Source organism: Pristiophorus japonicus, chromosome 1 (genome assembly GCF_044704955.1).
Source record: "Pristiophorus japonicus isolate sPriJap1 chromosome 1, sPriJap1.hap1, whole genome shotgun sequence".
In the NCBI taxonomy this organism is placed as follows: Eukaryota; Metazoa; Chordata; class Chondrichthyes; family Pristiophoridae; genus Pristiophorus; species Pristiophorus japonicus.
Window position 1 is genome coordinate 170,593,912 of NC_091977.1, and position 16,854 is coordinate 170,610,765.

A 16,854-nucleotide genomic window follows, 5' to 3' on the forward strand; every position below is an offset into this window, starting at 1 on the left:
GCAAAGTATGACTAAGAAAGCAATAAAGAAAGGAAAGATAGATTACGAAAGTAAACTTGCGCAAAACAGATAGTAAAAGCTTTTACCGATATATAAAAAGGAAAAGAGTGACTAAAGTAAATGTTGGTTCTTTAGAAGATGAGAAGGGGGATTTAGTAATGGGAAATGTGGAAATGGCTGAGACCTTCACAGTGGAAGACACAAAAACCATGCCAAAAATTGCTGGTCACGGGAATGTGGGAAGAGAGGACCTTGAGACAATCACTATCACTAGGGAGGTAGTGCTGGACAGGCTAATGGGACTCAAGGTAGACCATTCCCCTGATCCTGATGAAATGCAACCCAGGGTATTAAAAGAGATGGCGGAAGTTATAGCAGATGCATTCGTTATAATCTACCAAAATTCTCTGGACTCTGGGGAGGTACCAGTGGATTGGAAAGCAACTAATGTAACGCCTCTGTTTAAAAAAGTGGGCAGACAAAAGGCAGGTAACTATAGGCCGGTTAATTTAACATCTGTAGTGGGGAAAATGCTTGAAGCTATCATTAAGGAAGAAATAGCGGGACATCTAGATAGGAATAGTGCAATCAAGCAGACGCAACATGGATTCATGAAGGGGAAATCATGTGTAACTAATTTACTGGAATTCTTTGAGGATATAACGAGCATGGTGGATAGAGGTGTACCGATGGATGTGGTGTATTTAGATTTCCAAAAGGCATTCGATAAGGTGCCACACAAAAGGTTACTGCAGAAGGTGAAGGTACGCGGAGTCAGCGGAAATGTATTAGCATGGATAGAGAATTGGCTGGCTAACAGAAAGCAGAGAGTTGGGATAAATGGGTCCTTTTCAGGTTGGAAATCGGTGGTTAGTGGTGTGCCACAGGGATCGGTGCTGGGACCACAACTGTTTACAATATACATAGATGACCTGGAGGAGGGGACAGAGTGTAGTGTAACAAAATTTGCAGATGACACAAAGATTAGTGGGGAAGCGGGTTGTGTAGAGGACACAGAGAGGCTGCAAAGAGATTTAGATAGGTTAAGCGAATTGGCTAAGGTTTGGCAGATGGAATACAATGTCGGAAAATGTGAGGTCATCCACCTTGGGAAGAAAAACAGTAAAAGGGAATATTATTTGAATGGGGAGAAATTACAACATGCTGCGGTGCAGAGGGACCTGGGGGTCATTGTGCATGAATCCCAAAAAGTTAGTTTGCAGGTACAGCAGGTAATCAGGAAGGCGAATGGAATGTTGACCTTCATTGCAAGAGGGATGGAGTACAAAAGCAGGGAGGTCCTGCTACAACTGTACAGGGTATTGGTGAGGCCGCACCTGGAGTACTGCGTGCAGTTTTGGTCACCTTACTTAAGGAAGGATATACTAGCTTTGGAGGGGGTACAGAGATGATTCACTAGGCTGATTCCAGAGATGAGGGGGTTACCTTATGATGATAGATTGAGTAGACTGGGTCTTTACTCGTTGGAAGTTCAGAAGGATGAGGGGTGATCTTATAGAAACATTTAAAATCATGAAAGGGATAGACAAGATAGAGGCAGAGAGGTTGTTTCCACTAGTCGGGGAGACTAGAACTAGGGGGCACAGCCTCAAAATACGGGGGAGCCAATTTAAAACCGAGTTGAGAAGGAATTTCTTCTCCCAGAGGGTTGTGAATCTGTGGAATTCTCTGCCCAGGGAAGCAGTTGAGGCTAGCTCATTGAATGTATTCAAATCACAGATAGATAAATTTTTAACCTATAAGGGAATTAAGGGTTATGGGGAGCGGGCGGGTAAGTGGAGCTGAGGCCACGGCCAGATCAGCCATGTTCTTTTTGAATGGCGGAGCAGGCTCGAGCGGCTAGATGGCCTACTCCTGTTCCTAATTCTTATGTTCTTATAAGCAGAGTGGAAGAATTTGTTGAGCGCAGGAATTCGGTGGAGAGGATGATGGCGGGTGAAAAGGAGGTGTGGAGCCACAGAACCCAAGGTCTCTAAATTAATAGACACGAGAGCAGACCTGCGGGAGAGCAAGAGGAGCGACCACGGATAAAAGTAGGCCAGCGAGTCCAGAGCCCGGAGGGAGCGTGAGCGTTAGAGAGCGAGATAAGTGACGTCAGCACAAGGGAAGGAGCGTCTTCAATTTATTTCTGTTAAGTTGCTTAATAGTCTATTAAGTATAGGCATGGCAGGGCACCTCAGTCCCGTGGAATACACATCTTGTGCCATGTAGGAACTCCAGGACGTTCCTGTGTCCTGGACAACCACATGTGCAGGAAATGTTGTCAGCTGGAGGAGCCCAAGCTCCAGGTTTTGGAGCTTGAGCAGCAGCTGGCATCACTGCGGTGCATCAGTGAGGCTGAGAGCTACGTGAATAGTATGTTTCAGGAGGCGGTTAACCCGCATTGCAAGAGTTTGCAGGCAGAAGGGAATGGGTGACCGTCAGACAGACAAGGCGGACCAGACAAGTAGTACAGGAGTCCCCTGAGAACATGTCACTCCAACCTGTATTCAAGATGGAATACTGTTGAGCCAAGTCCACGGCACCACAGGTGGCTCAGCTGTACAGAGTGGGGAGCAGGAAGATTGGGAAAGCAATAATGATAGGAGATTTGATAGCTAGGGGAACAGACAGGCATTTCTGCAGCTGTAGATGTGACTCCAGGATGGTATGTTGCCTCCTGGGTGCCAGGATGTCACTGAGTGGCTGCAGAACATTCTGAGGGGGGAGGGTGAACAGCCAGAGGTCATGGTCCATATCGATATCAATGACATAGGTAGAAAGAGGGATGAGGTCCTGCAGGCAGATTTGAGCGAGCTAGGAAAGAGATCAAAAAGCAGGACCTCAAAAAGGTGCCATGAGCTAGAGAGTATAGAAATAGGAGGATACAGCAGATGAGCGTATGGCAGCAGAGATGGTGCACGAGGATCAGCATTATATTCCTGGGACACCGAGACCGGTTCTGGGGAGGTGGAACCTGTATAGGCCGGATGGGTTGCACCTCAACAGAGCCAGGACCAATGTCCTCGCCGGGGGGTGGGGGCAGTTTAAACTACTTTGGCATGGGGGTGGGCACCAGGATGTAGCATTAGAAAGAAGAAACAAGGTTCACAAAGGATTGGAAGACAGATAGCAGGAGAGTAAGAAATAGTCTGACCCCACCTAAACCGTACTAAGACAATACAAGAAGGTCTAGGACAGGTTTACAGTGCATGTGTGCGAATGCATGGCATGGTAAATAAGGTTGTTGAGCTGCAGTCGCAATTAGACACATGGAAATATGATATTGTGGTAATAACGGAGACCTGGCTCAAAATAGGGCAGGATTGGGTATTAAATATTACTAGATACAAGGTGTTCAGGAGAGGTCGGGAAAGAAAGAAAGGAGGTGGAGTGGTAGTATTGATTAAGGAGAATATTACAGTGTTGGAGAGAGAGGATGCCCTGAAGAGGTCAAGGACAGAATCTATTAGGTTAGAGTTGAGAAACAATAGAGATGCCATTGCATTATGGCCACCAACTAGTGGGAGGGATATAGAGTAGCAAATTTGCAGGGAAATTACAGAGAGGTGCAAGAACTATAGAGTAGTGATAATGGGGGACTTCAACTATCCTAATACAGACTGGGATAAGAGTATAAGAGTGTAAAGGGCAGAGAGGGGGAAGAATTTCTGAAGTGTGTTCAGGAGAACTTTCTTGATTAGTATATTTCCGGCCCAATGAGGAAGGAGGCATTGCTGGATCTGGTTCTGGGGGATGAGGTGGGTCAAGTGGAGCAAGTGTCAGTCGGGGAACATTTAGGGAACAGTGGTCATAGTATCATAAGGTTTAGACTAGCTATGGAAAAGGACAGGGAGCAATCTAGAGTAAAAATACGTTATTGGAGGAAAGTCAATTTCAGTGAGTTGAGAACGGATATGGCCCGGGTAAATGGAATCAAAGATTGGCAGGCATAATTGTAATCGAACAATAGGTTGCCTATAAAGAAGAGATGGTTCGGATACAGTAGAGATACATTCCCACGAGGGGTGAAGGTAGGGCAACCAAAGCCAGAGCTCCCTGGATGATGAAAGATGAAGCAGAAAAAGGGGGGCGGGAGGGAAGACAGATGTCAGGTTGAGAATACAAGTGAGAACCAGGCTGAATATAGTAAGTTAAGAGGGGAAGTGAAAAAGGAAATAAGAGGGGCAAAGATAGAGTATGAGAATCGATTGGCAGCTAACATAAACGGGAATTCAAATGTCTTTTATGGGCATATAAATAGTAAATGGGTAGTAAGAGGGGTGGGGCCAATTAGGAATCAAAATGGAGAGCTACACATGGAGGCAGAGGGAATAGCTGAGGTACTAAATGAGTACTTTGCATCTGCCTTTACCAAGAAAGAGGATGCTGCCAAAGTCATAGTGAAAGAGGAGGTGGTTGAAATACTGGGCGGGATAACAGGATGTTCTAGAAAGGCTGGCTGTAAGTAGATAAGTCACCAGGACCGGATGGAATGCATCCTTGGATGCTGAGGGAAGTAAAGGTGAAAATTGTGGAGGTACTGGCCATAATCTTCCAATCCTCCTTGGATACAGGGCTGGTGTCAGAGGACTAGAGAATTGTATATGTTACACCCTGGTTCAAAAAAGGGTGTAAGGATAAACCCAGCAGCTACAGACCAGTCAGTTCAATCTTGGTAGTGGGGAAGCTTTTAAAAACAATAATCCAGGACAAAATTGTCACTTGGACAAGCGTGGATTAATTAAGGAAATTCAGCACAGATTTGTTGAAGGCAAATTTTGTTTAACTAACTTGCTGATGAGGCAACAGAGAGGGTTGATGAGGGCAATGTGATTGATGTGTATGCATGGACTTCCAAAAGGCATTTGATAAAGTGCCACGTAATAGGCTTGCCAGCAAAATTGAAGCCCATGGAATAAAAGGGACAGTGGCAGCATGGATACGAAATTGGCTAAGTGACAGGAAGCAGAGAGTAGTGGTGAACGGTTGTTTTTCGGACTGGAGAAAGGTATACAGTGGTGTCCCCCAGGGGTCAGTACTAGGACCACTACTTTTCTTAATATATATCAATGACTTAGACTTGGGTGCACAGGGCACAATTACAAAGTTTTCAGATGACACAAAACTTGGAAGTATAGTGAACTGTGAGGAGGATAGTGATAGGCTTAGACAGACTGGTGGAATGGGCAGATACATGGCAGATTAAATTTAAACACAAAAAAGTACGAAGTGATACATTTTGGCAGGAAGAACTAGGAGAGGCAATATAAACTAGTGTGTACAATGCTAGAGGGGGCGCATGAACAGAGAGACGTGGCGGTATATGTACACAAATCATTGAAGGTGGCAAGGCAGATTGAGAAAACGGTTAAAAGAGAACACGGTTAAAAAAGCTTATAGGATCCTGGGCTTCGTAAATAGAGGCATAGAGTACACAAGCAAGGAAGTGATGAGCCTTTATAAAACGCTGGTTCGGCCTCAACTGGAGTATTCTGCCTCATTCTGGGCACCGCACTTTAGGAAGGATGTGAAGGCCTTTGAGAAGGTGGCGAAAAGATTTACGAGAATGATTCCAGGGATGAGAGGCTTCAGTTATGTGGATAGATTGGAGAAACTGGGTTGTACTCCTTAGAGCAGAGAAGGTTGAGAGGAAATTTGATACAGGTGTTCAAAATCATGAGGGGTTTAAACAGAGTAGATAGAGAGAGATTGTTTACATTGGTGGAAAGGTCAAGAGCCAGAGGACACAGATTTAAGGTGATTTGCAGAAGAACCAAAGGTGACATGAGGGAAAACTTTTTTTTTTACGCAGCGAGTGGTTAGGATCTAGAATGCACTGCCTTATGGCAGATTCCCTTGTGGTTTTCAAAAGGGAATTGGATAAGTACCTGAAGGAACAAAGTTTGCAGGGCTGCAGAGGAATGGGACTAGCTGAAGTGCTCTTGCAGAGAGCCAGCACAGGTTCAACGGGCCAATTGGCTTCCTTCTGTGCTATACCTATTCTATGATTCAGAATGGTTATTCAGGGTTGTAATGTAATATATCAATATACATCTTCACCTTGACAACATATAGGAATGTAAAACTGTAAATCATCCCAAGCTCGGCCAGATAAGGATTTCCCACGTAGTCGGTTTACCAAAAGTCGATATTCCACAACTACTCCTAATATGCCATGCAAGATGTAGGCTGTTTCGCAGAAAGCTTTCTGAAGAAGAAGATCAAGAACAAATAAAATGAACCAATGTATAGTGACCATTGACAGCTAGTTGTTCAAATTCAAATTAATCACTTAAAAAAAATATCCATAAATGCACATTAAGTAGAAGGGCCTAAACTCGTCACTAATCCTTCAGAGATTGAAAGATACACTGCCTGGTCTAACAATAAGCCAATGCCTTTCGTTCCACCCCCATCCAGAAGTATAATTGCATAATTATGTTAAAAGCATAAAACCATCAACTTGTGACTAATTAAAAAAAAATGTAATCTGGCAAATGCAAAACATCTCAAAATTCAGTTTAATTTTACCTTCCCCACATGTACAGATTATTTACATAGATATTTTCAAGACGATGCATCAGATCAATGTCTTGGATATAAAGAAGCCACTTGAAAACCAAACTGTAACTTGCTGTAATTGATTAATTTTACTCACATCATTTGGTTTCCTAACCAGTGTTTTCGTTGCTTGAAGAACACAATCCAATAAAACAGCAACAGGATTGGTCATCACATCAGAGTATTCCAAGAAAAATTTTGCAAGGACAGAAGGAGGTATAATACGAGAACATCCAAAATTTGTGTTTTCATAACAGCTATTACACAGCAATAGAAGAAAAAATACATTTAACATCATGTTATCTCAGCAGTTGTAGCTCAGTCAGTTTTTGATAACGGGAATAAATGCATGACCAAGCAAGAGTTTGACACGTGGCTTCTCACAGCAGACTCAGATTGCTATAATACTTGAATTTATACAATGTATCATGTCAAAAGATCTCAAAATCCTTCTCATTTTGAATTACCTTTGTGCAATTACTTTTCCTATGTAACCAAATGCCACACCAATTCTGCAATAGCAATCTCCCACAGTTCATCTGTGTTTTGGTCAGTATTAGTTGACCAAGGAATGTTGACCAGTAGTACACCTTACTCGATGAATAAGTGCCATGGGAATTTTAAAATCCCAGGCAAACAAAGCCTTTGTTTCTAATATCTCATTCAAAAGATAGCACTTCTAACAATAAAACAGTCCCTCAATATTACACAATAGAGTGTCAGTCTCGATTACGTGCACAAGTCTTATATGGAGCTCAAACCCACAATGTTCTAACTCAGAGTGCTACCAGAGAAGCCAAGCTAACAATTCACATCGCCACTGCTGTTTGCAAGAATCACTCACACTCAGTAAGATCCCGTAGCAAAAGCCAAGTCCCATTATACAGTTTATCCCAAATTACCTTTTATTTACAGCTTCTAGTTCAGATTCAAACAGGTCAAGGAAGTACTTTAATAGTAATCTATAGATTGGCTTCAGTTCTGAAATGGATAGCTCTTGATTTGATGGCTGATGGCAAGGTTCTTCATCATAAACACAGGACCTAAAATACCAAATTAAAAATTCATTTGTAAAATTAGTGGATGGCAGAAGAAACTATTTTTAAAAACAGAACACAAATGATTGCAGCACTTGGTTTCCTGTTACAATAAAGCCTTCAAGATATTTGAGAAGTGCTTTTAACGGAAAAGTTTAAGATTTGCTACTCTTCAACTCTAATTACAGATTCAGATTACATGGGGGTATCTTTTGCTACATTTTCTAAAATATTTCAAAGTGTATATTTCTGTTCACAATTTTAAAAATAAATGTAAGCAATAATTGTACAATGTTAAATATAATTCCCTTCAAGAGGAAATGAGGAAAATTAATTTTATGGTTAACACAATTCATGTACCACATGAATACTACAATATTCACTACTTCCACAAACAAGCAAGTAAGCAGGAAGGCAAATGGAATGTTGGCCTTTATTGCAAGGGGGATAGAGTATAAAAGCAGAGAAGTCCTGCTACAACTGCCACACCTAGGCCCCAAGTTTCCACTTGATTTGTTCCTGATTTTTAGGAGCAACTGGTGGAGAACGGAGTATCTTAGAAATCGGAATTCTCCACATTCAAGTTTTCTGCAGTTCTAGTCAGGTAGAACAGTTTCACTTTTGAACAGAATTTTTTTTTCAAAAGGGGGCGTGTCTGGCCACTGACGCCTGATTTGAAAGTTTCCACAGTGAAAACGTACTCCAAACTAACTTAGAATAGAGCAAGTGAAGATTTTTGTAGGCTTGAAAAAACCTTGTCTACACATTAAAAAATCAGGCGCAGGTTACAAATTAGGCGTCCGGAACGAGGTGGGGTGGGGTGGGGGGGAGGGGAAGGGAAGTCATTACATTCTACAATAAATCCTTAGTTATACTTATACAAATATTATACAAATAAATCCAACCTGAATAAAAATTTATAAGCAAAGAAAAGATTAAATAAACCATGTTCCTACCTGTGTGAAAGTGCTTCAGGCAGGCCTTTCAGGCTGCGGTTTCCCGACAGCAGGCAGGGAGACTCAGAATTTGAGGCAGCCGTTCCCGACGGCGGGGGGGGGGGGGGGGGGGGGGGGGGAGGCAGTGAGAAGGCTGCACGAAGCCTCAGAACTTGAGGCAGCCGTTCCCGACGGGCCCGACCGACGGCAGGGGAGGCAGTGAGAAGGCTGCAGGAAGTCTCATTGCTTGAGGCAGCCGTTCCCGACGGCAGGGTGGGGGGGGGGGGGGGGGGAGGCAGGGAAAGGCTGCAGGAAGCCTCATTGCTTCAGGCAGCCGTTCCCGACCGACGGCGGGGGGGGGGAGGCAGGCAGGGGAAGGCTGCAGGAAGCCTCATTGCTTCAGGCAGCGGTTTGCTGTCGGGCCCGACGGATGGCAGGGGGAGAAAGCTGCAAGAAGCCTCAGTGCTGATCATGGAAGGGCAATGTGGTTTTATTAAAAAATGTTAAAAATTGAACAGCTACAAAGAATTTGAATAGTCTCAAACAAGTGCATGTGTCCCGTTTATCACAGTCTATCTTTAATTACAGAATGCACTCCCTCACCCTCACACACAGAAATATCAAGAAAATTAAAATGCAAGCCTTTGCAAGGGTTCAATAAACAAATTTTCATTTTTTCTGCAGCACTTTTTAAAATGGCCGAGTGCCAATGTTTTCTTCACACTGCGCGTGCGCTCCAACGCACACGCGTAAGGTTGCCGGCACGAAAAAAACTCATTTAAATTGTACCCGCCCCCTCCTACTTACAAAATCGCGCGTGTGGTAGGCTCCACCCCCTGGGCGCCGTGCCAAACAGACATCAAGCTGCAAAGCGCTCGAGAATAGCGCGTTTTTTTTCAGGCGTCGTTTTCGGCGCGAAAAGCGGGCGCCCAGCTCAGAGGGGCGCCTGTTTTGCCGCGTGTGGATACTTGGGGCCCTAGAGTGCATACAGTTTTGGTCTCTGTATTTAAGGAAGGATATACTTGCATTGGAGGCTGTTCAGGGAAGGTTCACTAGGTTGATTCCGGAGATGAGGGAGTTGACTTATGAAGATAGGTCGAGTAGGTTGGGCCTATACACATTGGAGTTCAGAAGAATGAGAGGTGATCTTATCAATGAGGGGGCTCGACAAGGTGGATGCAGAGAGGATATTTCCACTCGTAGGGGAAACTAAAACTAGGGGACATAGTCTCAGAATAAGGGGCCGCCCATTTAAAACTGAGATGAGGAGAAATTTCTTCTTTCAGAGGGTTGTAAATCTATGGAATTCTCTGCCCCGGAGATACAGATTTTTGAGTGATAAGGGAGTAAACGGTTATGGGGAGCGGGCAGGGAAGTGGAGCTGAGTCCATGATCAGATCAGATCACAGGCCAAATGGCCTGCTCCTGCTTCTTATGTTCTTATGTTCTGAAACTCAGCTAATCAATTTGTATTTATACAATTTATTATGTACTGAACCAAAGTTCCTTCAACATTAACAAATGTTTTTTCTGTTATCTGTAGAAACAAATAAATTTACAGCGCAGAAGGAGGCCATTTCGGCCAATCGTATCCGCGCCAGCTGACAAAGCGCCGATGGCCCTCCGTTAGCAGCCCTGAAGGTTAAAAGAATTGGGTGTGGTGTGGGATCTTTATTGAAGATTAAAAGAATACAGCACTAGTGTTGACACATAGGGGCCGAAATTCAGGTCCGCCAGAAACCTGGTGCACTTATGGATATGCAGAGAAAGCAGGAAAGGGGTACTGAGGGAATGATCAGCCATGATCTTATTGAATAGTGGTGCAGGCTCGAAGGGCCGAATGGCCTACTCCTGCACCTATTTTCTATGTTTCTATGTTTACCGCTTTTTAAAAAAAAAGTATTTTCACCGCTGGGTAGAATGAGGTCAACTCTTGATCGATATTCAGCGTGGTGACGTCATTACACGACTGTGTCACCACGTATCTCCACTCCTTTAAAGGGGAGAGAATTGGCTATTATTTAGGATTGGCCACTGGGCCACCAGGGAGGTTTTTGGCCGGGCCGGGCCAGCAGCCTGGCACCCAAGAGGCCGGCAAAAAAATAAAATGGTGGCCGCGGCATTAGGCCCTTGCCTTTAATGGCCACTACACAGCCAGGGCTCACAAAGGGAATGAAAGATGCACCGACAGGAAATGCTGTCGGGGGCACCGCTTGGCGGGCACAAGATTTTCGGGCTGAATTTCGAGGGAGGTGGGGGGGGAAGGTCCCGGTGGTGTGCGCACTGATGACACACTCACAGCCATTCAGCGGCGGGTCAGAAGTGGGTACCATCAGAACCTCCCCCCCGCTGAATTTGGCTGGCCATTCAACCAGAAATCGGCAGCCATTCGATTCTGCCACCTGGCCACCACAATCCGGAGGTTATGGGCCTTATTGGGGAACTGAATTTCGGCCCCATAGTTAGGCATATTTTACAAATGCATATACCCATAATTCATTTGCCTTGAATTTTGCCAGCAGCAGACTTCATGTTCCAAATAAGGATTCTTTGCACCTACTCTACCACCACTGGTTATTGATAATTTTGTTGATACTATTGTCAAGCTAGTGCAACAGCAGTCCAGTGACACATTCCTACTTTTCCTAGTTGACATTTTCGACTTAAAATTTTTTTTAAAAAGTAGCGTGAAGTTATTTAAAAACCGAAGGAATTTTCATGTGCCTTCATAATCTACAGAAATTGTCACAATTTTTTGTACTCAGTATATAGTGGTAAAAATGGTGATTTTATTTTGGTATCAATATGTTATGATTAGCAGTTGTGACCGCAGGACATTGACAGAACTCTGTGCACATATTCTGTGCAAGCCAACAAGATATTTAGATTTCCACAAGCAACTGAACTTACGCAGAGTGGCCAAGTACACTTCAAATAGACCATTTAGAGATTCATGTGTAAATGTAACACGCAGGCAAAAAATATGTAGATAATGCAGCATATATAAAAACTACTATTAAGTTGTTTTTATAGCACTAACAGAGCAAACATTTCTGTTTAATGCTCTGCAAATTAAAATCCTTTTTATATCAAGTAGAAGTGATTCTGAAACATGTTGGAGCTTCTACAGAGATGAAATCTGACCAATTGTATTATAAGCAGATTCCACACACTAGCCTTTCAACACACAATAAAAATCTGGGTTAGGACACAATTCTTCTGCAATTAGCAATAGAAAAATTCATACATCTATCTGTATGTTGTTTCAGCTGAAAAGCAAAACATTTTTTTTTTAAAACACCTAACTGGAGTATAAACTTATTTTTAATTCAGCCCATACCCAATGCAGGCAAATTAGAACCTATACTAATTATGAAAGTCTATATGTTCATGTGGATATCAAGCCCCTATTGGGCTCAAGTTTCGGACCCCCGCTAGAACGGCACACATCGGAGAGGCCCGCCTAATTTGTCGAACAGAAATTGCGCTGAATACTTACCTCGTGATTCTCCGATATCTGTAGGGCTGTTTCTTGCTCGGCGCGGCGCAGCAGGAGCTGGTGGGGGCGGAGCTACAGCCCTGCGCCAAAAACAGTGCCGTCAGCTGCGCGCATGCGCAGTGGAGGCTGCGTGCGAACGCAGTAGCTCCTGGCCATCCCAGCGCGTCCTGTCTCCGGGCGACGACCCTATCCCTGGCCGAAGGGACGCCGCCCCTATCCCGGGCCGAGTGGCCTGACTGCCCTTACCTCTTCTGCGGTGGTCTGCCCGGCATCTTCATCGTCGGTGGCGGGACCTGCCCGAAGTCCTGGTCGGCGGTCCGGCGTCTGCTGGGGGCGGGCCCCACCCGAAGTCCTCGGCGTCGGGGCCCACCCGAAGTCCTGGTCGGCGGTCCGGCGTCTGCTGGGGGCGGGCCCCGCCCGAAGTCCTCGGCGTCGGGGCCCGCCCGAAGTCCTGGTCGGCGGTCCGGCGTCTGCTGGGGGCGGGCCCCGCCTGAAGTCCTCGACGTCGGCGGCGGGGACCACCCGAAGTCCTGGTCGGCAGTTCATTGTCTGCTTGGGACGGGCCCCGCCCGAAGTGGCATCCTCGTCGTCGGCGGGGCCCGCCCGAAGTCCTGGGCGCCGGTCCGGCATCTACTGGGGGCGGACCCCGCCTGAAGTCCTCGCCGTCGGCGGGGTCCGCCCACCATCTCCTGGGGTGGGGGCTCCGTCCCAGCAGGCTGTTGGAGGGCTCCTGGTGCTGCAGTAGGTGAGTAGAAACTTTAAATTTTTTATTTATTGATTGATTAATTATGTTTTTATTTTTAATTTTTTTGATTGATTTATTGGTTGATTTATTGATATATTTATCATTTATTATTGATGATGGCTCTTTATTTGTAAAAGTGAAGTGTTTAATGCTTGTAAAATCCCTTAACTTCACTCTAATTTCCCTCCCCTCCCCCTCCCATCTCTTGTTCCCTGCGCCTAATTTATAAAGTGTAGGCAAGATTTTTCTGAGCGTACAAAAATCTACACTTACTCCATTCTAAATTAGTTTGGAGTAAGTTTTCGCTGCCTAAACTTGCAAAACAGGTGTAAGTGGCTGGTAACGCCCCCTTTTGAAAAAAAAACTCTTCTAAAATGAAACTATTCTAACTCACTAGAATTGGAGCAAACTAAATGCCGAGAATTGCAATTTCTAAGATACTCCATTCTAAACTAGTTGTTCCAAAAAAAATAGGAGCAACTCGAGCCGACACTTGAGCCCATTGTAACAACCCTTTAAAAAGGCTTTTCACGAGGAGCTCTAAATTCAGAGAAATGCAAGAGAAATTCTGCAACTTCTCATGGGAACCAGGAGGCCTAAAGTGAGATCTCACATCAAAAGGTTTATCTGGCATTGTACCGATATTAAAAATACTGTTGACTGAGAAAGAAAAAAAAAAAAAATCGAGGAAACGAGATAAAAGCAAGAACTTGAATTTACATAGCACTTTTCATGACCCCAGGATTTCCCTAAAGCAATTTATCAAATGAAGTACTTTTGAAGGACAGTTACCGTTGTAACGTATGGAAAGGTGGCTACTAATTAGCACAAATTTGCCTCCTTTCGTTAACGTTAGTGAGAGCACAAGGTACATTTTCATACTTTACTAATGCTGATTTTCATGTAGAACTATACAAGTTTACAGCAGAGAATGAGGCCATTTAGCCCATCATGTTTGCACCAGTTGACTGATAGAATTATTCCAAACCAACATCACTGCTCTGTGCCCATAGCCCTGGAGGTTCCTCTGCTTCAGATATTTTCAGTTACTGCCTCAATTGCTCTCTTTGCCAAAGCATTCCACATTCCAATAAAATACCCACTGCACGTTTCTTCTAACTTCTCTCTTTACTTTTAGTTACAATTTTAACTTGATGACCTTCTTGATCATTGACTCCCCAATCAGATGAAGAAAACTTGTCCTATTCACCATCAAAACCTTCATAATTTAAAAAATGTTAAATCTTCAGCCTTAACAGCGGCAAATGGAGGGATATACAATTAATATGATTTGGTCTTAATTGGTTCTTGCCGTCAGCACTATTTTTTTTAAATTAAAAAAAGTGGCATTAGAAAGAATTGATTTGTTTTAACATCTTAAGTTTTTATAAATGATTCTTAAATTAAATTAACTACCAACAATAGAGAAAACTGGCCTTAAAAATGAAGAACATTGTGCAGTAGTCATACAGGTGAAAAATACTGCCATTTGAACATTTACAATTTTCTTACCTTGCAAGTGACTCCAAAAGAAACGAACCTCCTTTCCTACAATTGGAGCACTGAAGAATCCCCATATAGTAACTCACTATTGAAGACTGTTGCCAAGGTGGATGATTAAGAACTAGAGTTTGCATAATGCTGATGAACTCATGCAAGAAATCCATGTCTACGTTACCCTACCATGAAAACAAAATGGTTTTTATTTAGTGGATACCCAGCAGTATTTCACCATTTGAATGGAACATATCTCATCATCTTTTTTTGATAATGCACATCTTCAGTGACAAAATATTCAATTACAGAAAATGCAAAAAATTCACAGCAGGCCAATCAGCATTTGTAAAAGGAAAAAAAGTCCATTGACACCAATAACATGTCTTTTCTCTTCACATGCTGAAAATCTCAAATAAAAGTCAGCCAGTGTACAGTTTTTTCTTTTTTGTTTTACAAATAATTAGCTGTTCTTCATACTCAGATGGCTATGCTAGTGTTAAGCTCCAAGCACAATTCCTCTGACAATGAAACAGCCTATGACAGCCTACAACAGTACCTGCACAATATCCAGGCTGGGGTGGACAAGTGGCAGGTAGCTTTGGTGCCACGCAAGCAATAACTATGTCCAAGATAAAGCCCAATCACCTCTCCTAACCTTCAATAGCACCATTACGGATTCCTCCGCCACAAACATCATGGGGGATGAAACACCAAAAATCAGAAACTCAACTGGACCACCAGCCACATCAACAACTTGCATTTATGTAGTGCTTTTAGTGTATCCAGGCAAAAATGAACATAGATAAAGAAGGAGATATTAGGATTGGTGACTAAAAGCTTGGTCAAGGAGGTAGATTTTAAGGAGAGTCTTAAAAGGAGGGGCAGATGTTTAAAGACACTCTTTGCACATGCGCACCATATTTGCTTCTGCGCATGTGCGCTGCCTCCAAGGCTCGGCCGCGGATGCGCAGTACCCCACATTTATGGCTACAGTGCAGTGCAGCCACACTTTCCTCAGCTCCGTGGGAGGAGGACCCAGAGAAGATTGGATCGAAAGGAGAGAGAGAGAGAGCGTGGAGAGAGTGAGAGAGAGGGAAAGAGAGAGGGGAGAGAGAGAGTGGGTAGAGAGAGAGAGCGAGAGAGAGTGGGGAAGAGAGAGTGGGGAGGGGGAGAGAGAGCGAGATGAGTGGGGAAAGAGAGAGCGAGACGAGAGAGTGGGGAGAGAGAGAGCGAGCGAGACGAGGGGGAGAGAGAGAGAGAAAGCGAGACGAGAGAGTAGGGAGAAAGAGAGAGAGAGCGAAACGAGCGAGGGGGATAATGAAGTGAGGCGAGAGAGGGGGTGGAGTGAAGCGAGATGAGTGGGGTGGTGGAGAGGTGAGGGGGGTGGTGGAGAGGGTTTGGTGGAGGGGGGGGGGTTTGGTGGAGAGGGGGGGGGGTTTGGTGGAGAGGGGGGAGGGGTTTGGTGGAGAGGGGGGAGGTTTGGTGGAGAGGGGGGGGGTTTGGTGGAGAGGGGGGGGCTTGGTGGAGAGGGTTTGGTGGAGAGGTGGGGGAGTTTGGTGGAGAGGTGGGGGGGTTTGGTGGAGAGGTGGGGGGGGGTTTGGTGGAGAGGTGGGGTGGTTTGGTGGAGAGGTGGGGTGGTTTGATGGAGAGGTGGGGGGGTTTGGTGGAGATGTGGGGGGGTTTGGTGGAGATGTGGGGGGGGTGGTGAAGAGGTGGGGGGGAGGTGGGGAGGGTGGTGAAGAGGTGGGGGGGGGGTGAAGAGGTGGGGGGGTGAAGAGGTGGGGGGGTGAAGACGTGCGGGGGGTGGTGAAGAGGTGGGGGGGGTGGTGAAGAGGTGGGGGGGTGGTGAAGAGGTGGGGGGGTGGTGAAGAGGTGGGGGGGTGGTGAAGAGGTGGGGGGGGTGGTGAAGAGGTGGGGGGGGTGGTGAAGAGGTGGGGGGGTGGTGAAGAGGTGGGGGGGTGGTGAAGAGGTGGGGGGGTGGTGAAGAGGTGGGGGGGTGGTGAAGAGGTGGGGGGGGGTGGTGAAGAGGTGGGGGGGGGGTGGTGAAGAGGTGGGGGGGGGGTGGTGAAGAGGTGGGGGGGTGGTGAAGAGGTGGGGGGGTGGTGAAGAGATGGGGGGGTGGTGAAGAGGTGGGGGGGGTGGTGAAGAAGTGGGGGGGGTGGTGAAGAAGTGGGGGGGGGTGGTGAAAAAGTGGGGGGGGGTGGTGAAGAAGTGGGGGGGGTGGTGAAGAAGTGGGGGGGGTGGTGAAGAAGTGGGGGGGGTGGTGAAGAAGTGGGGGGGGTGGTGAAGAAGTGGGGGGGGTGGTGAAGAAGTGGGGGGGGTGGTGAAGAAGTGGGGGGGGTGGTGAAGAAGTGGGGGGGGTGGTGAAGAAGTGGGGGGGTGGTGAAGAAGTGGGGGGGTGGTGAAGAAGTGGGGGGGGTGGTGAAGAAGTGGGGGGGGTGGTGAAGAAAGGTGGGGGGGTTTGGTGGAGAGGTGGGGGGGGGGGTTGGTGGAGAGGGTTTGGTGGAGAGGTGGGGGGGGGTTTGGTGGAGAGGTGGGGTGGTTTGGTGGAGAGGTGGGGTGGTTTGGTGGAGAGGT

The 16,854-nt window shown here is 45.7% G+C and overlaps 1 protein-coding gene across 1 annotated transcript in view; it reads right to left on the reverse strand.

The window, feature by feature from the left end:
• slf1 (SMC5-SMC6 complex localization factor 1) overlaps nt 1-16,854 on the reverse strand; it is a 108,330-nt gene that overhangs the window by 43,968 nt on the left and 47,508 nt on the right. The window contains exons 9-12 of the mRNA XM_070875202.1: nt 14,293-14,459; nt 7,467-7,607; nt 6,662-6,821; nt 6,064-6,211 (exon numbers count right to left, since the gene is read on the reverse strand). Of these exons, the coding sequence (XP_070731303.1) occupies nt 6,064-6,211; nt 6,662-6,821; nt 7,467-7,607; nt 14,293-14,459 (616 nt within the window). The remainder of the gene's footprint in view (nt 1-6,063; nt 6,212-6,661; nt 6,822-7,466; nt 7,608-14,292; nt 14,460-16,854) is intronic.